The 25,973-nt window shown below is 41.2% G+C and overlaps 1 protein-coding gene across 3 annotated transcripts in view; it reads left to right on the top strand.

Annotated features, from left to right (window-relative positions):
* The window catches only part of dchs2 (dachsous cadherin-related 2), a 140,069-nt gene that overhangs the window by 63,129 nt on the left and 50,967 nt on the right, over positions 1-25,973 (top strand). For 2 of the 3 annotated variants that reach the window (XM_072568264.1, XM_072562676.1), the window contains exons 7-13: positions 15,190-15,286; positions 15,786-15,943; positions 16,238-17,078; positions 17,173-17,412; positions 22,193-22,327; positions 22,698-22,907; positions 23,877-24,737. In XM_072568264.1, coding sequence (XP_072424365.1) covers positions 15,190-15,286; positions 15,786-15,943; positions 16,238-17,078; positions 17,173-17,412; positions 22,193-22,327; positions 22,698-22,907; positions 23,877-24,737 — 2,542 coding nt within the window. The remainder of the gene's footprint in view (positions 1-15,189; positions 15,287-15,785; positions 15,944-16,237; positions 17,079-17,172; positions 17,413-22,192; positions 22,328-22,697; positions 22,908-23,876; positions 24,738-25,973) is intronic. The other variant, XM_072567589.1, reaches the window with a different exon arrangement.

Below are 25,973 nucleotides of genomic sequence, written 5' to 3' on the forward strand. Positions count from 1 at the left end.
TCAATCTTCATGTTGATTGGATTAATTAAATTGGAAAGGGTAGCTATGACAACAAATTTATTGAGTGGCATTAGGTATTTTTTTCCAAGGGTAATATGTCATGGAGCCAACCAGGGAGCAGGCTAACTTAAATCTGTTATGGATAATAAGATGAGCTTAATAAATGACCTTTGAGTAAAAGGTGTCCTAGGAAGCAGTGATCATAACATGATAGAATTTAATATTCAGTTTGAAACAACTGTCAATCAGAAACAACTGTGTTTAACTTGGGAATTATAATGAAATGAGGATTGAGTTAGTTAAATTGAAGTATGGGGGATAGATTAACATTAATGACAGTAAGCAAGCAGAGACACACATTTAAAGAGGTCATTCATGACTCAGCAAAAATATATAATTGGGAATAATTCTAAGAGAGAGATAAATGAACCATGGCTAACCAAGGAAGTTAAGAATGTTAAGTTGAAACAAAAAGCATTTAAGGAGGCCAAAGTTAGTGATAATTCTAAAGATTGGGATAAATTCAGAATCCAGGAAAAGGAGGACTAACCAATAATAAAGATAGAGAAAATAAACTACGAGGGTAAAGTAGCGAGGAATATAGAAACTGACAATAAGATCATCTTTAAATTAAAAAAAAGAAGGGAAAGGTCAAAGTCAATGTAGGCCCCTTAGAAAATGAATCTAGGGAGATGATTTTGGGGAACAAGGGTTTGACAGCTTGTATCCTAGGAATGTAAAAGAGGAAGCTATAGAGATAGTGGATGTATTGGTTGTAATTTTCCAAAACTTCCTGGATTCTGGAGTAGTACTAGAGGATGGGCCAGGTGCTGGCAGGTGGGATTAGATTGGGTTGGGATATTTGGTTGGCATGGACGGGTTGGACCAAGGAATCTGTTTCCATTCTGTACATCTCTGTGACTCTATGACTGGAAAATTGCTAAATGACACCCCATTAAATAAGAGAAGGAGGCAATAAGTAGGTAACTCCAGGCCAATTAGGCAAACATCTGTTATTGGAAAAATATTGGAATCAATTATCATGGAAGTAACAGCAGAAAAATTGGGAAATATAATCTATTCATGCAGAGCCGGCATGACTTCATGGATGGGAAACTATCTGATTGACTTCTAAAAACTTTCGAAGGAAGGCTCAATCAGAATGGATAGAGGAGATCCAGCAGATGTATTGTTTGGATTTCCAGAAGGCGTTTGACAAGGTTCCTCACAAAAGATTATATCATAAGATTGGTGTCGGCTCATGGTGTTGGAGGTAGTACATTGGCAAGGATAGAAAATTGGTTTGTGGGCAGGAAACAGCATGGGGATATGGCACCTTTTTATCAGGTTGGTGGCCTATCACCAGTGTGGTTCCACAGAGATCAGTGCTGGAACCACAAATGTTTATGCTGTACAGAGGAATCTCTATTATCTGAATGAGATGGACGGGCACTATTTCATTCGGATAATTGATTATTCGGTTAATTGATTCAATGTCTTTCCTCTGGGGCTCAGAGTTTTCTATAAAGTCCGCTCCCGATTCAGGAGAGTAGGCAGCGGAACACCACGCGCGAGCCCCCACCAACCCTAGTCTGCCCGCGCCCCCCACCTGTGTCCAACACTGCCCGCATCCACCCCAACCCCCTCCCCATGTGACCCATCCAACATCAATCCCCCTCCCACCCCCAACCCCATCCAGCACCGCCCCCACCTCCGTCTGCCCCTCAACCCTGTTCAACACCGCCCCGCATCCACCCCCGCTGCAACCCCCTGTCGCCCCTTCCACCCACCACTCCCCGTGCGCTCCCGTCCAACACCACCCCCTGTCCACCAGCATGGCTGACACCCCTTCGCATATGTGAATGCATTCACTCACCTTAGTCTCTGTTTAATAACCAGGCACACAGTCTACCTCTTCTCGGGCTATATCCATCGAAACACCTTCCAAATTAGAACTGCCCTCAGAGTCCACTGCATCTTGTCATTGTTCAGTACTGTTACAACACTGCTTAATTTAAACCAGCAACACAGAAAAGATTTATCTCATGCAGTAATCTGTGAAAATTTGAGAGGCCATGAACTATTTAAAGTAAAAAGGAACAACTTTATTTCTTAAAGTATCACCAAGAATAATTAACTAGCAAGTATTTACAACTCCTTCCTTTAACCTATCTTTTACTTTTCCCGCTACAGTACTGGTCTGATAAAAATCCCAGTTATGATTTACAAAACAAAACTTCTTATCTCAAAACCAGACAACTTTCAGTTCTTCTCTGTATCCCTGTCTTCTTTTCGTCTTGGGGATTCTGCTTCACAGGTCAATAAAGATACCTTTAAGAGAGCTTTTTTTAGGCAGTACATGCTGGTGCCTTGGCAGTTCTCCTCTCAACTGTTCAATTTTCCCTGATCTTATCCTCTCAAAGCATCGAATTGTGTCATTGGCTTTTAAGATTGTCAGTATACTCAATTCAAACTGGATTGGAGTTGTCTTTTTTGGGGGTATAATTTAAATTGATTGGCCTAATTTGAATCTGTTTTTGATTATAGGCAACCAGCTACCCTAACTACTGGTCCAAAAGGTTACATTATATCTTTTTCCAGCACACTTAGTGCTGTCAGGTAGTTCTGTTGCTTTTAACTCTCTTGACGGTATAGTGCACCCACATCTTCATAACAGTAGGAAACCTAAATAATTGTGGCAAACAATTGGATGAATTCAAATATAAATGTCACCTTTTATTTACAGATTGAAAAAGGGAACAAAAACAAAGCCAACAGATGCTGAACATTGCTCTTAGAATCCCAACCAACTTTAGGAATCATGACCAGCAAACAGAACACAATAATTGTACAATGCACTCAGATCTCTTCTATTGGAAGCAGATGTCACTGAGGTTCAAACTGGCATGTAATGGTCATCATACCTAGGCTCTGAAATTGTCAGCTTTAATGCCCTCATCAACTTCCTTGGAAGATTATTCCGGTTTCCAAGATGACATTCGGCATCCAGAATGTCACCTTGTTGTTTGCTGCAGTTGTGCACAGCATACTGTGCCAGGAAGACGTGGTGTGCTGTGGCTGAACTATAATGGAAGACCCAGAGACCAGCTCAAACTGTAGAAATACATCTTTAGTAGCTTTGTTCTCTACTCTACCATGGCGCTGGCTGAGGCATGTACAGCATTGTTTTTGTGCTGTGCATCAGTCTGTGGAGCCGTGCAGACATGTCATCAGTCATGGTTGCAGTAGGTAGCCTTTGTTTCCACACTAACCAGCCTTGAAAATACTTTGTACCCTTAAATGTGTCAGATACTGATCAGAAATGTACCAATCATGGCAGCTGCACAACCTCCAGGACATGGTACTGGTGATCACAGATCACTTGATATTAATTGCATGGAACCCCTTTCTATTGCTGAATTCCACAGAGTTGTGATAAAACCCTCTCAGGGCCATGTGAATGGCACCTGGGGGAGTCCAGCTATGTTTCGGAATCCAACTGGTAAACTGCAGCACTGACCTCATCTTGGGGAACATAATGAACCAGTGTGATCTTGTCTAAATGGTGTTAGTCATTGTCCTGATGCATTTGTGGGTGCACAACTGAAAGATCCCATGCAGGTTAGCTGTAGGCTCCCTGTAAGAAGCCAGTCACATTGAAGTGAGTGCTTCACAGCCACCAGGAGGGGATGGTTCCCACTCTTGAAGCCCTTAGGACCTGAATATATCTGGCAATATATTCAAGTCATGCAAAACCATCATCATTAACTGGGAAATGGAGTCTGAGCCACCTGATTCCCGAGCACCCCATGCTTCATTAGTAGCCCTGTGCTGCATCTTCTCCCTGAGATAGGTGCTGTTCATCCTTCATGGAGGTCTGCTGCTGCTGCTCGACTTCCTGTTCATGCTGCATCTGTCTTCATCTTAGGTACGAAGTCACAATGATCAGTATGCGACCAGCAGAACGGCCTATTACTCTCACTGGGAAGAACGTAAATTGGATACAAAAGTAGTGAAAGAGTTTCTTAAAGCTCAGAACAGCCATTGGTGATCAACCCTGCAGATTAGGGATGAGCACACCTCACGATAGAAATGTCTTCCTTGGACATCCATGTTCCACCTCAGTATAAAAATAGTGTGTTGAAGGAGCTGCGCTGGTTGACGATCACCATACATCAGTGCCAATGGACTGCCTCCAGCATGAATAACAACCGTTTCCCCCCCCCCCCCCCCCCCCAACCCTACATCCACATAAGTCATTGAACCTGACATTACATTCACCATATATAACCAGCACACTTGCAATACCAAGGAGGTCTTATACCTTGTCTGTTCCACACAGGACCTTTTGAAGTTGCAGTAATTTTAGTTGTTGGTCATATTTCAGCACTAGCCTTCGATACCATTATTACTGAAGACTACATCGTTACTAAAATTCCCAGAATTAATTTGCACATACCAATGACGTGTGCCTCATCAACTCTGACCAGCATCTGACTTCTTGCATATGAAATGGATGATGTGATGATTGCAAATCCACTGTAACCTCACTTTGCAAGTGGCAGCTTCATGTTTTGGTCTCTACACTGTACAGCAAACATGAATCCCGTTCAGTCAGCCATCAAACTGGCATTACTGTGCGCAACCTGGGCACTGTTACAACCACTAATTATCAGGACTTTGCATCTAGAAAAAAGAAAATTATGTCTGATAATGTAGATTGTGCTGAACACCAGCAGCACTAGGCACAATCTGGTCCCCAGAAACCTCTGCAGAACTTCTATCACCCCTAAAATCTCACATTATCCCCAACAACTAATTGTTATCCATCCTCTCGATGAAGAGATCTTCATGTTGAACTTTGTCTGTAACTGTCCTCGCTGCCCTGAACTCTAATATTACACATTATAACTAAATTCCCCCATTATCTTCACAAATATTAGTGGACAGTCACGCAGAACTGTATTTACTCCTGCCCTGTTAGTGATTTCAATGATCAATTCCTAGACATCACTGGCCAGACCCCCATCTGCTGTGTTTGTAGCTCCCCAACTAATGGTACACAATTTTCCTGACTACTTGTGCTGGCCGTACAGCAACGACCACTGGTCACTCCACTTCTCCCTTCAAACTGTACAGACAGACTTTTGGATTGTGAGCATTTCAAATCAAAAACTGACCAGGACAGAGCCCTAGACTGTGTGCGAACTGTGCCCTTGACCCATACCCATTGATTGAGGACTATCTACCACCAGTTTCTGACATGTCTCAGCGTGTTGTTCATCATGATATTCTCCCATACTCCCTCAACTACAACACAATGCTAACAAGCATTTTAAACAGTATGTGTGTGTCTGTGGTGAAGATCCCTTTGAATGGCAGTGATGACCAACCTTTGGCTCTAGCTGAAGTTCCAATACTCTAACAGACATTGGAAGACAAGGCACAGATGTTGCAATCACACAAAATGAGCAAAAGCTAAGAGGACAAGCAAGGAGCCCTGAGATGGCTGGTCCATTCTGTCAATTAGGTACCCATCTATGTATCCAAAATGCCTCTATTTTGGCTTTCTCAGTGCTCATTGCCAGTGCACCGTCCAATGCATATCTGTAGCTCGAGAGTGCTAACTTACATACTTATCTTCAACCTGAGCTATAAATCTTCTCAAAAATCGCCAGTGCTAGTATATTTGAGAAATGCCATGATGGTTGAGATGGTTTGGCAGATGGTGGATGCCGCTGTACACAGATGATATATGTGTGCAACTGTTGCCATGGATTGTTCCCACTGCAGTTGCGCCTACTGTCCAAGCTGGAAGTGGGTGGAGCAAGTGGCATGTTGAATCCACTAATGTAAGTTAGCTTGTTGTCAAACTTGTTTGGTGATTTTGATAGGATAGAAGTATGAATATTAATGAGGTGATCTGTAATATTAACAAGGCATTTAACAAGCGTTAATCCCCATCAATTGGCATCTCACTGCAGCCTAGTGAGAATCTGAAAACACAGTCTGTGAAAAGCATAAAAGATAGAGTAAGATGATCTGAACGTTGAGATAGTATTGCCTCACTTGGCACCAGACTCAGCAATACACCTAGCCAAAGCCACATTCTCTCACCCCTATAAGATTGTGTCCTGCTTTCAATCTCTCAAGACACCAGTCTGGCCTGGGCAGTGCCTTTATTGAAACTGGCCACAAGATAACCCTGTCAGTCCCTCCTTGGTTGAAGGCACATGTCTACAGCAAGCAAAGAGGCACATTGGTCCAGGTTGCATTTCTGTTCCAAAAGCATAATAAAACCAGTGCACCATATATGATTTAGAATGTTCTCAATTCCATACCTGAACATGCTTTGAGTTATCCAGGTCTCTAAACTTGTGAAAGCACTCTCCAGAGCAAAGGGAGACTGAACTCTACTAAACTGTTGTTAACACTTATTGTAAGATAAGCACAGAAATTTAATAATGGTGGCAATATAATTGAGTTAGAACATCCCTGAAAGAAACACAGCTAAATTTAAAGCAATTGGTGTAGTACCTGAAAACGTATTTGGAAATGTAAAGTGTACTGTCAAGATGGTCCTTCAACAAGTAAGTGTTATTCCAACTTTTTACCAACACACTGTATTTCATTTAAGTTTTTTGTTCATGCAAGCTGTCCGTTGAATGTCTGTTTTATCTTTAGTATGGAGAAAGTGAGGACTGCAGATGCTGGAGATCAGAGCTGAAAAGTGTGTTGCTGGAAAAGCGCAACAGGTCAGGCAGCATTCAAGGAGCAGGAGAATCGATGTTTCGGGGCATAAGCCCTTCTTCAGGAATAAGGAAGGTGTGCCAAGCAGGCTAAGACAAAAGGTAGGGAGTATGGACTTGGGGGAGGGACCTTGGGAATGTGACAGGTGGAAGGAGGTTAAGGTGAGGGTGATAGACCGGAGAGGCGGTGGGGGCGGAGAGGTCGGGAAGAAGATTGCAGGTTAAGAAGGCGGTGCTGAGTCCAAGGGTTGGGACTGAAATAAGGTGGGGGGAGGGGAAAAGAGGAAGCTGGAGAAATCTGCATTCATCCCTTGTGGTTGGAGGGTTCCTAGGCAGAAGATGAGGTGCTCTTCCTCCAGGCGTCGTGTTGCCATGGTCTGGCAATGGAGGAGGCCAAGGACCTGCATATCAAAAGTGTTTCGCCACGGGGCGGTTGGGTTGGTTGGTGCGGGTGTCCCAGAAGTGTTCTCTGAAACATTTCACAAGTAAGTTCCGCAATGTAGAGGAGGCCGCATCAGGTGGAAGTGGAGGACATGCGGTGGAGAGCATCGTCAACCACGTCTGAGGGGAAATTGCGGTCTTTGAAGAAGGAGGTCATCTGGATTGTTTGGAGAACCAATTCCAATACCGGACAACCCAGATGTCCTCCACTTCCCGCTCCTCCGCCCTTGAACCCCGCCCCTCCAATCGCCACCAGGACAGAACCCCACTGGTCCTCACCTACCACCCCACCAACTTCCAGATACATCGTATCATCCTTCGTCATTTCCGCCATCTCCAAACAGACCTCATCACCAAGGATATATTTCCCTCCCCTCCCCTATCAGCATTCCGGAAAGACCACTCCCTCTGTGACTCCCTTGTCTGGTCCACACCCCCCACCATCCCAACTTCCACTCCCGGCACCTTCCCCTGCAACCACAAGAAATGCAAAACTTGCGCCCATACCTCCCCCCTCACTTCCCTCCAAGGCCCCAAGGGATTCTTCCATATCCATCACAAATTCACCTGCAACTCCACACACATCATTTACTGCATCCGCTGCACACAATGTGGCTCCTCTACATTGGGGAGACAGGCCGCCTACTTGCGGAACATGTCAGAGAACACCTCTGGGACACCCGCACCAACCAACCCAACCGCTTCATGGTGAAACACTTTAACTCACTCTCCCACTCCGCCAAGGACATGCAGGTCCTTGGCCTCCTCCATTGCCAGACCATGGCAACACGACGCCTGGAGGAAGAGCGCTTCATCTTCTGCCTAGGAACCCTCCAATCACAAGGGATGAATGCAGATTTCTCCAGCTTCCTCAATTCCCCTCCCCCCACCTTATCTCAGTCCCAACCCTCGGACTCAGCACTGCCTTCTTGACCTGCAATCTTCTTCCCGACTTCTCCGCCCCCACCCCCTCTCCTGCCTATCACCCTCACCTTAACCTCCTTCCACCTATCGCATTCCCAACGCTCCTCCCTACCTTTTATCTTTGCCTACTTGGCACACCTTCCTCATTCCTGAAGAAGGGCTTATGCCCGAAACGTTGATTCTCCTTTCTCTTTAGTATCTCCAGTTTAGTGTTTAATGCACTGATGAAGTCTCCAATTCAATTTCCTTCATTTATTATCAGACGTCAACAAAATATGCTCTAACCTTAACTGTGGTTTGACATATGAGATAACTGTTTAAATTGAAATTGCTACATAAATCCAGGATAGACATTTTTAAATGACAGGTTGGAAGAGGAGTAATTGATAGTTCAGGATGACATTTGGACAATGAAAGTAAGAATCTTGGCTCAGAAGTACAGGAAATAGAATCGCTATGTGTGAAAATTAGAGATAACAAGGTTCAGAAAACACTGACAGGAATCATTAATGGACAGTAACTGTTATACAGAAAAGTAGAAGCTTGTAACAAAGGCAATGGAATAATTATTGAGGACTTCAGTCTTCATATAGATTTGATGAAACAAATGGACAAATGCTTTCTTGACAGTTTCTTAGAATAATATAATGTGGAACCAACAAAGGATAAAGTTTTCGTAGATTCAGTATTGTGAAATGAGGCATTTTAATTAACTCTCATAGTGAAAGGTACTCTGGGAAAATGTTATTATAACACAACTGAATGCGAGGTTAAAAGTGAGAATCGTATACTTGAGTAGAATCTTATAGGGGTCTAAGCGACATGAGCTGTGACAGGATTTATGGAAGAATCAGATGAGAAGCCTGGTGAGACCTATCTTGATGTCAGGAGCATTTCGCTCCATCTTTTTGTATTTGGACCAGCAAGGCAGTGAGTTTCTCACTGGGCAATGTTTCTCACCAGGTTGCCAGTTAAGGGGAATTATAACTTGTTAAAAACCTTATTTATGACCCAACTCAGTAATATTCAGCTTCCTATCTTAACCAATGAAGCTAGACATCAAGAAAGTGCAACGTGTAAATCAGAATATGTACCTTGTGAATTCAGCTTACAACTTTCTTTCAAGTTGGGTACCAGACACCAGCATCTCAGAGTATATTCCGTTAATATCAACCATGTCCAGGGACACTGGTATCCAAGATGTGCCATCCTTTAAAATGTCATATGGTACATCTCTGACCCACTTACAGGTCATTCTACGCTTCAGTGCTACATCTGAATTGAATTGAATTAGATCTATTGTCATGTGTACAAAGGCACAGTGAAAAGCTTTGTCTTAGACTGCAGCGGCAGCCAGGGCACTGTGCGAAGGAGATGCACAGCTCATTCCAGCTCATGGACTGGACCAGGCTGCATCTCTAGTGTGTAAGCTTTGCTGTTGAGGTATTCGCTGAGTCTGAGCCAACCTGGATCCCTGCTTTGCCTTTTTGTGCTTGATCCCTCAGTCTGAAAAAGCACACTAATATTACTTCTGGCTTACCTTGCTGTTTAGTGCAGACACAGAGATATGAAACTTGTCATGGTGTTCGTAAATTTCAATTAAGTCAAAGGAGATAGCTTTCAGTCAGTGGTTCTAGGCATAGTAAGTCAAGAGCAGCATCTGATAATGGTTCTGAGGTTTGGACATGGTCATCTCAGTGCTCAGGACCTTCAGAGCCAGGATACTCTCTGCGTAAGGGTTGAGGAACTGAATGTGACTCTTTCTGCATTGTTGGGGTGTTCTTTCCTCCTGGAATGAAAGTGAAGCTGGTATTAATGGAGATGAAAGCTGTTACTATTGATGCAGTTGGGGAGGTACCCCAAGTGACAGCATGCATGGTTAGAGGTGTTGGGGATTTATGCAGTAACTCAGTGTTGAGAGTGACAGACCATGAGCCTTGTTAGAAGGTGGGTAGAGTATCAGAATCATGCGTGTATTGGAGATAAGATGATGGCACCTATGCTGGGAGGGTGGAGAAAATCAGTGACCTTTCTATACTGCTCAACATTCACTCAGATGGCTGCTTTAAACTGGACAGCAACCTCAGACCAGGCTGTGTGGTCTGGTGTCATGGCTTCCTCTGCTGGGGGAAGAGGAGGTTCTATGTTTGCACTACAGTGTCCAGTAGGTGCACCGGTTTCCCCAAATATCAAAGACCATGCAGCACAGCAAAAGACTGATAATGCTTGTATAGGCTTTGAAACATAGTACAGGTGCAAGAGCTGTCAGTTAATTCCTGTTAGTTTCCAGACATGGCAAGTTGTTCTGGGAAAAGGTGGAGTTGCAGCCAGACATAAGGGACACCATAGTGGCAAGGTGTGATTTTGGCAAGATAGGGCAAGAAAACTCAAGAAGCCTCATGGTGATAAACAATTCAAAAAATCCAAAGCACCTTGTACTTAGCCAGAAACCAATAATGTTGAGCCCTTGTGATTTTCCTAAATTCTCTAAAATTAAGCTCAAGATTTGTAAGTTGGCAAATGTAATAGCCCAATAAGGAGGAAGAAAGAAGACATGCAACTCTGTGCCAGTTAGCCTGACATCTGTTGTTGGGAAAATGCTGGAATCTATTAATGAGGGAGTCTTATTATTGTAATTAGAAAATTACAGTATGATCTAGAAAGCTAACATGTTTGGCAAATTTCTTCAAGTTCTTTGACAATGTCACAAGTAGGGTAGCTTTTCAAGTATGGCTACAGCATTGGCATCTACCCAACAACCTGGAAAATTACCCGGGTATGTCCTGTACACAAAAAACAGGACAAATCCAACCCAGCCAATTCCTGCCCCCTCAGTCTACTCTTGATCACCAATAAAGTGATGGAAGGTGTCATCAACAGTGCTGTCAGGCACCACCTGCTCAGCAATAACCTGCTCAGTGACGCCCAGTTTGGATTCTGCCAGGGCCATTTCATTACAGTCTTGGTTCAAACATGGACAAAAGAGCTGAATTCCAGAGGGGAGGGGAGAGGGGCAGTCCTTGATATCAACACCACATTTGGCTGCATTGGTGGCAATGAAGTAATGATGATATATTTCCAAGTCAGGATGTTGAGTCATTTAGGGGAGAACTTGGCAGTTGGTGGTGTTCCCATATATCTGCTGCCCATGTCCTCCTAGATGGTAGTGATTGTGGGTTTACAAGGTACTGTCTGAAGAGCCTTGGTGAATTTCTGCAGTGCATCTTGTAGATAGTGCATGCTGTTGAATTGAATTGAATTTATTGTCACATGTACTGAGGTGCAGTGAAAAGTTTTGTTTTGCGAGCAATACAGGCAGATCACACAGTTAAGTAGCATAGATAGTAAATAATAGGTAAACAGCAGCAGAAACAAAAACAAAGATACAGGCGAATGCTAAGGCTTTGTGAGTCCATTCAGTATTCTAACAACAGTAGGGTAGAAACTGTTTCGAAACTGACTGGTGCGTGTGTACCTTCTCCCCGATGGTAGAGCTTGTAGAAAAACATCACCAGGTTGGGATGGATGTTTACGAATGCTTTCCTTGACAGCGAGCCTGGTAGATGGATTCTTAGATGGGAGTTTGGCCTTTGTGATTGTCCGGGCCGAGTTCACCACTCTCTGTAACTGTCTCCGATCTTGAATAGTACAGTTGCCATACCAGGTGGTGACACATCCAGACAGAATGTTCTTGATGGCGCACCTATAAAAGTTGGCAAGGATATTCGCCATCATGCCAAATTTCCTCAGCTGCCTGAGGAAGAAGAGACGTTGTTAGGCTTTTGTAACCAGTGCGTTCACATGAAGAGTCCAAGAAAGTTTGTTGTGAATGATGACTCCTAGAAGCTTGACACTCTCCACTTGTTCCACCTCGGTGCTGTTAATGTGTAGGGGAGCATGAGTAACATCCCGCCGAAAGTCAATAGTGATTTCCTTGGTCTTGCTGGCATTGAGAGCTAGGTTGTTCTCAGTGCACCATTTTTCCAGTCTTTCACTTCCCCATCTGTAGTCTGTTTCATTGCTATCTGAGATTCGAACGACTATGGTGGTGTCATCAGCGAACTTGTAAATGGCATTAGTCTGGTATTTGGTGACGTAGTCATGGGTATACAGTGAGTACAGTAGGGGGCTGAATACACACCCCTGGGGGGCTCCAATGTTGAATGATAGTGACAATGAAATATTGTCCCCAATCTTCACTGATTGTGGCCTGTGGGTCAGGAAACTGAAGATCCAGTTGCAGAGAGTGGGGCTTAGTCCTTGATCACGAAGTTTAGTAATCAGTCTCGAGGGGATAATAGTGTTGAAGGCTGAAATGTAGTCAATGAGTAGGATTCTTACGTAGCTGTTCTTGGAGTCAAAATGTTCTAGGGAGGAGTGAAGGGCAAATGATATGGCATCTAATGTGGATATGTTGGTCCGATAGGCAAATTGGAGTGGGTCAAGAGTAGTGGGGAGGCTGGAGTTGATTAATGCCATGACCAGCCTTTCAAAGTACTTCATGACCACCAAAGTTATGGCCACTGGGCGGTAGTAATTGAGACATGCTGCATGAGTCTTCTTAGGCACAGGGATGATGTTGGCCCTCTTGAAACAGGCAGGGACAGTGGCCTGCTACAGGGAGAGGTTGAAGGTGTCCGAGGAGACCTCTGCCAGTTGATCTGTGCATGCTCTGAATGCACAGCCCAGTGCTCTGTCTGGTCCCATTGCTTTCCTTGGATTCACACGAAGATAAACTGATCTGACCTCTGATGCAGTGACTGTTGGGATAGGTTCAACAGGATTTGTCAGAATAGGTATTACCTCTCCACCGAAATTCTGCTTGAAATGAGTGTAGAAGGCGTTGAGATGATCTGGGAGGGATATGAACATTGGTGATGAAGATGGTGAACATTTGTAGATCTGTTGCTAATTAAGCGGGCTGCTTTGTTCTGGGTGATGTTAAGCTTTGAGTGTTCTTGGAGCTGCACTTATTCAGGGAAGTGGAGAGTATTCAATCACACTCTTAACTTGTGCCTTGTGGACAGGCTTTGAGGAGTCAGGAGGTGAGTTAATTGCTGCAGTATTCCTAGTCTCTGACCTGTTCTTGTGGCCACTGTATTTCTGTGGTTCATCCAGTTGAGTTTCTGGTGAATGATAGCTGCCAGGATATTGATGGTGAGGGTATCAATGATGGCAATGCCATTGAATGTCATGGGGAGGTGGGTCGATTGTCTATTATTAGAGATGGTCATTGCCTGGCGTTTTAGCAGCATGAATGTTACTTGCCACTTCACAGCCCAACATGGATATTGTCCAGGTGTTAGTGTATTTGATTGTGGACTGCTTCAGTGTTGAGAATCAATGGTGCTAAACAAGTGCAATCATTGGCATGCATTCCCACTTCTGATCTTATGGTGGAGGGAAAGTCATTGATGAAGCAGCTGAAGATAGTTGGGTCTAGGATAGGATCCTGAGGAACTCTTGCAGAACTGTTTTAGAGTTAGGTGACTGACCTCAAACAACCAGAGCTATCGTCCTATATTCCAGGTGTGTCAAGTTGGCATACAAACTTGTAGGAAGCATACTAGATGCAGGAAGCGGCTGGAAGACATATTGCATGTCTACCTATGATGCAATTTATTAAAGTACAAAAATAATAAAGTCTTACAATTGTATAGAGTTTTGATGAGATCACATGTGGAGCATTTAAACTTCAAATCAAAGGGAAACATATTTGTCTTGACTACAGTATAACAAAGGAAAATACAAGATTCCAAAAGAGCTTTGTGGTATAGATACTGAAGATTGCTTCCCAAGACTAGAAATATAGAACATTGACGTAGACTTAGGATAAGGATCAATAATTTTCGACTGAAATAAGAAGAAATTTCTTCATTCGGATAGTTGTAAATCTTTGGATTTTCCTGCCCTAATGAATTGTGAATGCACCATCATTGAGTATATTCAGGACCAAGACAGATAAGTTCTTGATGTCTTCGAGAATCAAGGGTTATGAAAGGGATGCAGGAAAGTGTCATTGAGGCAAAAAAATTAGTTGTAATCATATTGAAAGTCACATCTGGCTCGAAGGGCTGAAAGATGTACCCCTTAATCTTATGTTTTATGTTTCAGTCAGAAATAATTTCTAAGTGATTGCATCTCATTGGTAGCTTCCTATTCCCAGGGAAAATAGCTGTCCTGGGAAGGTTGATAAATATGTTCCTTTGCTATGCATGAGAGACGTGCATTCTGAAGTCCGGTACTTTAGAAAATGCAGAATCTGTTACCTGTTGAATGAGAGTACTGACAGGTTCTTGGCTGATATAAGAGGTTTGTAGCACCTGACTTAAAAGAATCAGTTTCGAGAAAAAGGTTTCTCAAACAATGAGTCCACAGCTTCCCCAGTTAGTCAATATGATCATGAACAGTGAGTGCTTAGTAGATAGAACATTGAAATGTTTTTGCTTTCTTTTAGGAAACTATTGTTCCCTGAAAATAATTGCCCTTAGATATGGCAAGTGTGTGGAATTGCAAAACTAACAGGAATAAATTCCGAAGTATGAGAGATTTAGGCATAAATACCTTGAGTAATTTCCACAAGCCAGTGATGGGTCTCCATAGCTTCACTGGAGACTTTGTTGGACTCCCAAGTCTGCGAATGTTTACTGGCAGTAAATGTGTGATTACTAATTCATCTTCTACTAGTTCATAAATTATTTTTAATTTATCTGGCTGCAGCACAAATAATAACCTAAATACAGCAAATTGTCATTTGCCACCAACTACAATAGAGACATGTTAATCAAAAATAAGCTAACAGCTTGCCTAGGTTGGTAGTGACGTTGGGGGTTGGGGAACAGAAGTCGTTCAGCATTTTCTAGAGGGTGATAACACATAGTATACTTCAGTTACTTCTCAAATTGCTGGAATTTTGTATGGCTTAATAATATTCCTGATAATATATCATTGTTATGCTGCAATTTCTCAGCTTTTTCAGGCTATTTATATTTAGCATTGCTAAATATTTTCTATTACACAAGTAATTACTTGTATGTAATATCAGTTATGAATCATGTATTTATTGAAATGACAGGTTTTGGTCGCTCAACCTGAAAGCACATTTTTGACTACCTTAATTGCTAAGGATCCAGATGTTGGAAAAAATGGTACTGTTTCGTTTTCTATATTAGGTAAGAAAGCTTGAGAAAAAGATTTTGTGTAGTTAATGTGAATTGTATTTTGCTTGTTTTTATTGCATTGAACTAATTTTAACAAGTTAATAGCAGATGTTGCATTGCATTGGCATTTAAATATTATTGGTTATCATTTTATTTGTACATTTAGCATTGAAGTTGCTGTATGATTTTTAAAATTTCACACCTTGGTCAGCAAATTTTAGCATTTTTGAAATGTCAACCATGAACACTACGCATTTATAAGTACTGTATGATCAACTTCTAACAATTTAATTGTATAAATGAGAATAGAGGCACGTCAATCTGTCCATCATCAAGACATCAAGATCACATAACAATGAATTGATTTGTGTTGATGAAAATTCCTAAGAGATACTCTGATATTTGAGAACCTCACTCAATTTTGTTTGTTAACATCAATAATGAAGTATGTAATTGAATAGTCCACACAGTTTTTTTTTAAAGTTCTCACTTTAATGCTTTCTAATTATAGAAAATTATTCAAATAGCTTCAAAATTGATGCCAAAACTGGAGAACTGAGAACGGCAAAGATTTTCATGGACAATTATATAGCACATCATAAAATTGTAGTGATGGCAAGTGATGCAGGAAGCCCTCCTCTTCAACAGATTGCAGAAATTAACATACAGGTACAGAAATTCAAAGGCTAGGTATTATATGAAATAAATTTTAATTTATTGTTTGATAGACAAATAATTTTCTACTTTGGAATTTTGGAAAGTGTGCCTCATTTCTGTTGCATTTATGGCAAACTAAATGCTCTGCAAAAACGTTTTGAGAATTACATGATATGTATAAATGGTTTTATGATGAAATTTGATGACTAAAAATGTAAAATCTCTAGACTGACTTAAGCGTTTAAAATTCAAATTATTTTATGAGAAACAGAATAAGTTAATCCATATTGTTGGACCTTCTTTCAGGTTATCCCTAGAGTCATAGAAAAACTGACCATTCACAATAACCAAAGATATTTTACCATACCTGAAGGTTTAAGGCCTGGAAAAGTTGTGGGTTCCATCAGTTCCTATGATCATCATTTGCTGACCAGCCAGAGAATACATTACTACATTGATGAAGATGATGACCACTTTCCATTTGAAGTTGACAGAATGACAGGAGAATTGTATCAAAGCAATGAACTAGACTATGAAGAAATTCCTCATTATTTGCTAAAGGTTATCGAAGAAGATAATAGTCACATCCTTTCAAGGAACATTTCTATTTTTGTCAGTATTAAAATAGAAGACCAAAATGATCACTCACCATGGTTTAAAGATGATGTTGTTGTGATTGGAATTGAAGAAAATCTTCCAGTCGGTTCTATTGTTCACATATTTAATGCAAAAGATGATGATGGAAGTAGACCAAATAGTGAGCTCCGATATTCTGTTATGTCCTGGAGTTCCACGGAAAATCCTTTTTACATAGATCCCTATCAAGGTTGCTTAAATACAACATTGCCAGTTGACCATGAAATGACCAAAACATTTCTTCTAACAATAACAGCAATGGATCAAGCATTAAATGTAAATGAACGCAAGGTAGGCTCTGTGACAGCTCAGATTATTGTCTTGGATGTAAATGATAACAAACCTCTATTTTTATCAGAAAATGTTTCCTATGTAATGGAAGATGAGGAAGTGGGGTATCTGGTCCATCATATTATTGCATATGACGCAGATGCAGGTGAAAGTGGAAGAATTTTATATGCTATCATCTCAGGGAATGAAGACAACACTTTCAAACTTGATGAATCATCAGGTACTAAAACTAGTTTGTCATTGAATTTTGCTGAACTGGGTATGTGTCAACAGTGATGAAGAAAACTTCTACTTTATCCTGTGTATTTTAATAGGTTTGCTGACATTGGTCTCCCATTTAGACCATGAAATACAAAAATCCTATACCCTCACAATTTCAGGATGGGACAATGGATTTCCTATTCAGTCCTCAACACAGATTCTGATGGTGGTTGTTGTTGACGTCAATGATGAAGCACCAAAGTTCCAAGATTCTGTCTATGAAGTTGGAGTCCCTGAAAATCTTAATGTGGATGCATATGTTGTCAAGGTTGAAGCTTTCGATGGAGATTCAGGTAGATATCTGGCATTCTAGTTTTAATCCTTTTCTTGTTTAGCTGGAGGGCAAATAAATCAAAATGAAAATAACAAATCGTTTTAGGGCAATATGGGAAAGTAAACAGTAATAAGTATTAAACAGTCACTATATAGGCATTATGGTCTTTTTTCAATTTCATGAACTATCATTTTTGTTTGATTACTTTGATTAAATTACTTGTTATTCTAATTGGGGAGATAGTGATGTAATGATAATGTCCTTGGACCAGTGATCTGGAACCTCTGGCTGATGTTCTAGGAACATGGGTTTGAAGCCCACCAGAAGGAAAATGGCGTTTTTGAATTCAATAAAAATCTGAAATTAGCAAAGGCCATCAATCACTGTCAATTGTTGTAAAAACCTATCTGGATAAATTATGTTGTTTAGGGAAGGAAATCTGTCATTCTTACTGGTCTTCCAGTGATTCCAGACCCACAACACTGGTCGATTTGATAAATGTACTATGCACAATAAGGGTTGATCAATAAAAGAAAAGTTATCATATTCCTGCTGGATCCTAGGGCCGCTCACTCAGAAGAGAGAGACAACTGGTAGTGATTTAACCTGAGGGTCACCATGCCTTGGACAGTGGAAGAGGTCAAGAAGGAGAGTCTTCCATAGTAACCTCAGCCAGTGTAGGAATTGGACGCATGCTAGTAGTGTCACTCTGCATTGCAATCCAGCTTTCCGGCCAACTGAGCTAACTAATTCCCAAAGTAAAGTCACCACAGTCGTACTGGACTACAGAGCTGCTCTCTTGTTAGAGAGGGATGACTGGTGGTCATTTACCCTGAGGGTCATATCATCTTAGGTGAGAGGAAAAGTTGAGACAGAGGGTCCTTCATGGTAACCTCAGCCGTTGCAGGAATTGAACCCATGACTGTCCTCCAAATTTCGGGATATGCAACAATGCAGAGCCACCAAGCAGATGCTGATAGCCAAGTTTGGTACCAAGAGGAGGACCTCAACTGGGATCTTGGGTTCATGTCACACTACAGGTGACCCCAATACAAATACACTCATATACACACTCTCACACAAGCACACATACACAGACCCTTTCTTATACACACACGCACACCCTCTCACAGGTATAAGCTCCGTCACACTCGCGCACACTCCATCAAGCATGCACGCACACACACACTCTCTCCCTCTCTCTGTCACACACACACACTCTCTCCCTCATACACACACACACACACATACCTATAATCTGTGGGGCGAATTCACATTTGCAGATTTGTATTTGCACATACATTCTATTTTGTTCAAAAAGCACACAATCTGTATACAGTCCATGTGACATTTTATAAATTGCTACTTTGGAAATAGAACCAGTCTGACTCAAGGTTAGGATACAGACAGACTCTAACCTAATCTTTAATGCATTGTCTGAGCTGAGATGTCACCTTTCTTATTTTTTATACTGATAAAACTTTAAGTTGTCTTGGGACTGTGACTTGAAAGAAATTCTGGGATTTACAAATTAATCAATCAAATCCTGCCTTCCCATTCTAAGTGATTAAAGACTTAACAGCAATCTAGGTTTGTTCAATTCATCGCATCAGTTGTATGATACTTTGATCTTTTACTACAAGTCCTGTGTCTTATGATCCTGGCCAACTAACTACATGATGAAGGAGCAGCACTCGGAAAGCTTGTACTTTCACATAAACCTGTTCGACTATAACATGGTGTTGTATGAGTTTTAACCTTTGAATGCAAAGCATTTTCAACCAAAACAAACATGAGAGACACGTTTGCTTTGCAAATTGGGTTCTTATACAAGCTGGAGATAAAAAATTCTGACAGTCTCAAACCCAACCCCAATCAGTTTTTCTCGGGACGCATACTGGTCACAAACGCTTTAAGCAGGTATAATGACTTGATTTTAAAGAATTTTACTTGTATTTGCACATATTTCCAGTGACTTAGGAATCAGAAGGCAACACAAGGTGCATCCATGAGGTAACCAAATTATGAACCAGAAGGAACAGAAATTTTACCCTTGCTCCCAAATTTATCTTCACAGGCTCAATGATCAGATTTTTGATCTTTGAGTTCTCTGCTCCGCAGTGATATCTCTGCTTTTAGCTGGGGTTACCATCTGGACACCATTAAGTTTGCTCTCTTTACAGCCAAATAATTGAAGTGGAATGTATGGGCATATGGGATGCTTTTGGTGAAGGAAAGCAGGATTCCCAATGCCTGATGCCCGCCTGATTAAAAGGCTTGACTTGTTGTAAGAACATGAGAAATGAGAATAGAAGTCAATCATTTGTCCCTATGGCCCAGCTCTGCTGTTCATTGTGATCATGGCTGACTTCCAATTTCCTGCCTGTTGCCTAAATCCTTTGATTCCCTGAAAAATCAAAATCTATCTATTCCAGTCTTAAATATGTTTAAAAATGGGGCAACCATAATTCGCTGGGGTAGGTAATATAAAAATTAAAATTCCGGGAAAAGAAATTTTTTCCTGTTCAATTTTGAATGATGGACCCCTTATCCTCAGGTCCTGCCCCATGTTTCTCCATTCATCAGGCAGGGGAAGCAATCAGTCAGTGTTTGTCATGTCAGGCCCCTTTTTTATGGAATCATCTCTCGTAACTGAAGAAGGAGTGATATAAAAGAGACCTAAGGGGCAACGTTTTCACGCAGAGGGTGGTACGTGTATGGAATGAGCTGCCAGAGGATGTGGTGGAGGCTTGTACAATCGCAACATTTAAGAGGCATTTGGATGGGTATATGAATAGGAAGGGTTTGGAGGGATATGGGCCGGGTGCTGGCAGGTGGGACTAGATTGGGTTGGGATATCTGGTCGGCATGGACGGGTTGGACCGAAGGATCTGTTTCCATGCTGTACATCTCTATGACTCTATGAGTGGCCAGTGTTTACTTAGCATAACATCACTGTACAACCATTTCAAGCCAGGAACCAATATGATGAATCTTAGCTGTACTGTCTCCCTGTGTAGCCATTCTTAGATATAAATATCGAACTGTATTTAGTACTGTAGGTGATGTCTCACTGATATCCTGTACAATTGTAATAGGAGTTCCTTATTCTTGTATTTCCGCACCTTTGCGATAAATGGCTATATGCAGTTTGCCTTCTTAATTGCCTCTGCTACACGCATGCCAACTCCTTGTGTTCCTTATGCGAGTAGGCCCAAATGCCTCTGAATATTAATATTTAAATACTTTGTGACTTTTACAAATATTGTCTTTCTATTCTTATAGGTAAAAACAAGGACTGCAGACGCTGGAAACCAGGGTCTAGATTAGAGTGGTGCTGGAAAAGCACAGCAGGTCAGGCAGCATCCGAGGAGCAGGAAGATTGACATTTCAGGCAGAAGCCCTTCATCAGGAATGATTCATCAGAAATGTAGATTTTCCTGCTCCTTGGATGCTGCCTGACCTGCTGTGCTTTTCCAGCACCACTCTAATCTAGACTTTCTATTCTTATGATCAACATGAGTGACCTTGTACTTCCGCATATTCTGTCTATATCTCTTTGCAGACTCTTTATATCCTCCCCACAGATTACATTCCCCTAGCTTTGTATCATCTGAAAACATGAATATATTATACTTGGTTTAGATTACATTACATTACAGTGTGGAAACAGGCCCTTCGCCCCAATGAGTCCACACTGACCCGCCGAAGCGCAATCCACCCATACCCCTTACCTAAAACTACAGGTAATTTAGCATGGCCAATCCACCTGACCTGCACATCTTTGGACTGTGGGAGGAAACCGGAGCACCCGGAGGGGAGAACGTGCAAACTCCACACAGTCAGTCCCCTGAGGCGGGAATTGAACCCAAGTCTCCGGCGCTGTGAGGTAGCAGTGCTAACCACTGTGCCACCGTGCCACCCACATCAAAATCATTAAAAATGGTTGGAAAAAGCATAGGCCGCCACTGATCCTGATGACCCTATTCCTGACTCCTAGCTAACTTGAAAATGTTCTGTTCTCAGACATAGAAATGTATAGAAGAGGTGACAACCCAGGGGCAGGTAACATTGTGATGCTTAGAGATGATGGGAGAGTTGGAGTGAGGTGATTATTGGGTATAGAGCAGCTTGTAGGAATGGGGTTTATTGCCAGGAATTAGTAAGAATCGGGGCCAAAGATCAAGACTTCACTAGCTATTTCTGTGCTTGGTGATCATGGAAGTGGTCTGATATTGGGAAGGAGAAAGGTTAGTTTGGGATACAGGAGTGAAAGGTTCCTGCTTCTGCTGACTCACAAGCAATTTTGTCAAGGCATTTAGCTCCTGCATGTTACAGTCGTTCTCTCTCTGAGCTATGTTTTAACATTTGGAAACACCATCAGCTGGATCAAGTTCAAAATGAAGACAAATTCTGAAGCAATAGGTCTCATTAAAATATTTAAATGATGAACTCATCTCCAGAGAAGAGGTAAGCTTCCCACCTCAGTTTAAACCAGAAATAGGGAAATTGGATTCAAGTTTGAGCTTTTACATTTTTTTAAACACACCCACCCAAATTCACTTGGCTTAGCAAGTTAAAATTCCTCTCATGATGCCAATGCTGCATGTTAAGAGTGGTATTTTGGAAATGTAGTAAATCAACAATGAGTTGGAAATATATAAACCTAAGATAGGTGTCCTGCTGTTGTAAGGGGAGCTTAAATTTCTTTTATTTAGTTGATCTTATCTATTTAAACTTATCAATTCATAAAGTGTTAACATACATTCTAAAAATACTATTTTTTTTTAAATTCCCAGATCTAAATTCTGCACTCATTTATGAGATTTTACCAGGATCTGGATATGATGCATTCAAAATAAACCCTCAGACTGGCATCATCACCACAACACAAGTACTGGATAGAGAAATACAAGAATATTTTGTGATTAAAGGTAGGAAGCTCTGCAATTAGTGTTTGCCAATTAGACCATTTCCTCTTATAACTAATATAAAATGGAATTAACAAATACGTATAAAATATTCTCTGCTTAAATTAGTTGTGAAAGTAAATTTAAGAGAAGCACAGGAAGTTGCTCAGAACTTTTCAAAACAGAAATTAACTTGTTTGAAAGTCACACGTCATATGTCTTATTTCACATATGAAATAAGTCATATGTCTTATTTCACATATTTAATCTTTTTGTAATATTGTATTAAATCTTACTATGTTACTCTGAATATTTTTAATCAACCAAAGAAACATGGATATTTAGGTAGCTGGTGCAGTTTCTTGAAAACCTTTGCTATCTATTTTACATGTAGTTTTGGTCCGAGACAGTGGGACCTCATCTCTATCTGACACAAGTACAGTCATGGTGACTGTGCTGGATGAAAATGACCACCAGCCTGAATTCATGCCTCATTTACATGAGTTGCATATATCAGAGAATATGGATCCAGGAATAATTTATGCACTCACAGCTTTGGACAAGGATGCTGGGAAAAATGGACTTATTAGATATGAAATCATTGGTAAGCTGAGATGGTTATTTTTATAAATGTACAAGTGAATTCTACAATGATTAGGTTATTAAAGAATGGAAAGAAAACACAGCATGCATTCTCCTGATTATTGACCATACTTTTGACAGAGGAACCTCAGAATCCTCAGATAATATTGAAAATGATGTTCACACTATCCTTACAATATTGCTGTGGTTCTTCCACCAAGTTCCTTAAATATTTTAAGGTCCTCTTTGCTGTTCATCTGAGTTGTTTGTAACTAGTTTTCAGCGAGGCAACTTAGATCTTTTGAAAATGCCTACACTCGTGTTTTTCTGAATTCCTGTTATCAACCAACTACAATAATTTCAACAAAATTTTCCAAATACAACAGGTCCAATAACTTCATGGTTCTTGGCCTTCATTAACACGTTCATTTATTTATGTATTCTATGAATGGATTTTAGAGATCAATTTTGGTGGTAGACTGACAGTGTACACTTGCCACTTGTCCATGCCTGTGCAAATAGGCCCTCACACCATTGACACTAAGGTTTCACTTTGAATAAGACAGTGAAATGTGGATGCTAAATTGGTGTCCCATAACTTTAGGTGTGTGGACTGGAATTTATGTAGAGAGGGATGCCAAGTCTGAGGGTTAATCCTGGAGTGCAACTCTGAAGTTCTTAAAATTGCTTTCAAACTTCCCTTCTCAGATCTGCTTTCCATGTAACTGAAAGTGCGCTCGACATTTTCTGACCAGTTTCAATCTAAAATAGCAGTCTAATTTGCATATTGAAAGGTCCTTTATGTCAGAAACAAATGGACTTTTGAGGATACAGTGGTATATCAATGCCGCCCACTTCTGGGGCCACAATTTCTTTTACCCAGTTAGCACTGACAATTTGTAGTTAAAAGGACACCTTAGATTTTAAAGGCTTGCAATAGACAGACTGATATATGGTCATCTGATTTATGAAACTGTGCCCTTTTTTGCAGGTGGTAATTTTACCAATACATTCAAAATTGATTCTGTTTCTGGAACTCTTACGACAATTAAAGGTTTGGACAGAGAAGAATTTAATAATTGTTCCCTTACCATAGAAGCTCATGACCTTGGTAATCCACAAAGAACCTCTCAGGCAGAAATTTGGATTATTATCTTGGATGAAAATGATAATAGTCCAGTGTTTGAAAAAATGTATTACCATATTTTTGTGAACGAAGATGTTCCTGTTGGGTCAAGTGTTTATCAGCTGATTGCTAGTGACAAGGATGATGGCTTCAATGGAGAAATTGCATACTCTCTAATTGATGATACATTTGGAGCATTTACTATTAACAGTAATACTGGCATCATCGTGACAACAAATCAATTGGATAGAGAGACTAAGTCACAATATGCCTTCCGAGCAGTGGCAAATGATAACAGCATTCAAAATCCAAGAAGTACTACAGTTAACGTAATGATACATATTGAAGATGCAAATGACAATTTCCCTATTTTTAAACAAAATCCAATCATTGCATACATTACTGTGAACACTAAGATCAGCCAAGTTATTGCCACTGTGAAAGCTGATGATAAGGATTTGGGACAAAACGGCACTGTCACTTTCGAGATTTTGGAACATGATTCATTATTTGCAGTGAATAATACAACGGGTGACATTTACCCTAAAACATCACCATCCGAGCATCACTTTGGCAGAAATAATTTGTCCGTGGTTGCAGTAGACCAGGGTAACCCAGTTAGATTGTCAACTGGGCTTGTGCTTATACATTGGCAAGTAGAAAAAGGAAGAACTTGGTTTAGTCGTAATATATATGAGATTACAGTTGCTGAAAACATCAAACCCGGTGAGTAGCTACCTTATCATTTTGTGACTCAATTGCATCAGTAAGGGTAGTCTATCTTATAGTTGTATAATTCCCATTCCCATGTTTATAATTCTATTAGATTTAAAATAGTGATGGTAATGGATAGATCAGATCTAAAAGTTGAAGTTCTAATTTGGAGAAAGGCCAATTTTGATGGTATTAGGCAAGAACTTTCAAAAGCTGATTGGGGGCAGATGTTCGCAGGTAAAGGGACGACTGGAAAATGGGAAGCCTTCAGAAATCATAGAGTCATAGAGATGTACAGCATGGAAACAGACCCTTCGGTCCAACCCGTGCATGCCAACCAGATATCCCAACCCAATCTAGTCCCACCTGCCAGCACCTAGCCCATATCCCTCAAAACATTTCCTATTCATATACCCATCCAAATGCCTCTTAAATGTTGCAATTGTACCAGCCTCCACCACATCCTCTGGCAGCTCATTCCATACACGTACCACCCTCTGCGTGAAAAAGTTGCCCTTTAGGTCTCTTTTATATCTTTCCCCTCTCACCCTAAACCTATGCCCTCTAGTTCTGGACTCCCCAACCCCAGGGAAAAGACTTTGCCTATTTATCCTATCCATGCCCCTCATAATTTTGTAAACATCTATAAGGTCACCCCTCAGCCTCCGACACTCCAGGGAAAACAGCCCCAGCCTGTTCAGCCTCTCCCTGTAGCTCAGATCCTCCAACCCTGGCAACATTCTTGTAAATCTTTTCTGAATCCTTTCAAGTTTCACAACATCTTTCCGATAGGAAAGAGACCACAATATTCCAATGGTGGCCTAACCAATGCCCTGTACAGCCGCAACATGACCTCCCAACCCCTGTACTCAATACTCTGACAAATAAAGGAAAGCATACCAAACGCCTTCTTCACTATCCTATTACCTGCGACTCCACTTTCAAGGAGCTATGAACCTGCACTCCAAGGTCTCTTTGTTCAGCAACACACCCTAGGACCTCAACATTAAGTGTATAAGTCCTGCTAAGATTTGCTTTCCCAAAATGCAGCACCTCGCATTTTTCTGAATTAAACGCCATCTGCCACTTCTCAGCCCATTGGCCCATCTGGTCAAGATCCTGTTGTAATCTGAGGTAACCCTCTTCGCTGTCCACGACACCTCCAATTTTGGTGTCATCTGTAAACTTACTAACTGTACCTCTTATGCTCGCATCCAAATCATTTATGTAAATTACAAAAAGTAGAGG

The sequence above is a fragment of the Chiloscyllium punctatum genome, chromosome 1, assembly GCF_047496795.1.
Source record: "Chiloscyllium punctatum isolate Juve2018m chromosome 1, sChiPun1.3, whole genome shotgun sequence".
Classification (NCBI taxonomy): domain Eukaryota; kingdom Metazoa; phylum Chordata; class Chondrichthyes; order Orectolobiformes; family Hemiscylliidae; genus Chiloscyllium; species Chiloscyllium punctatum.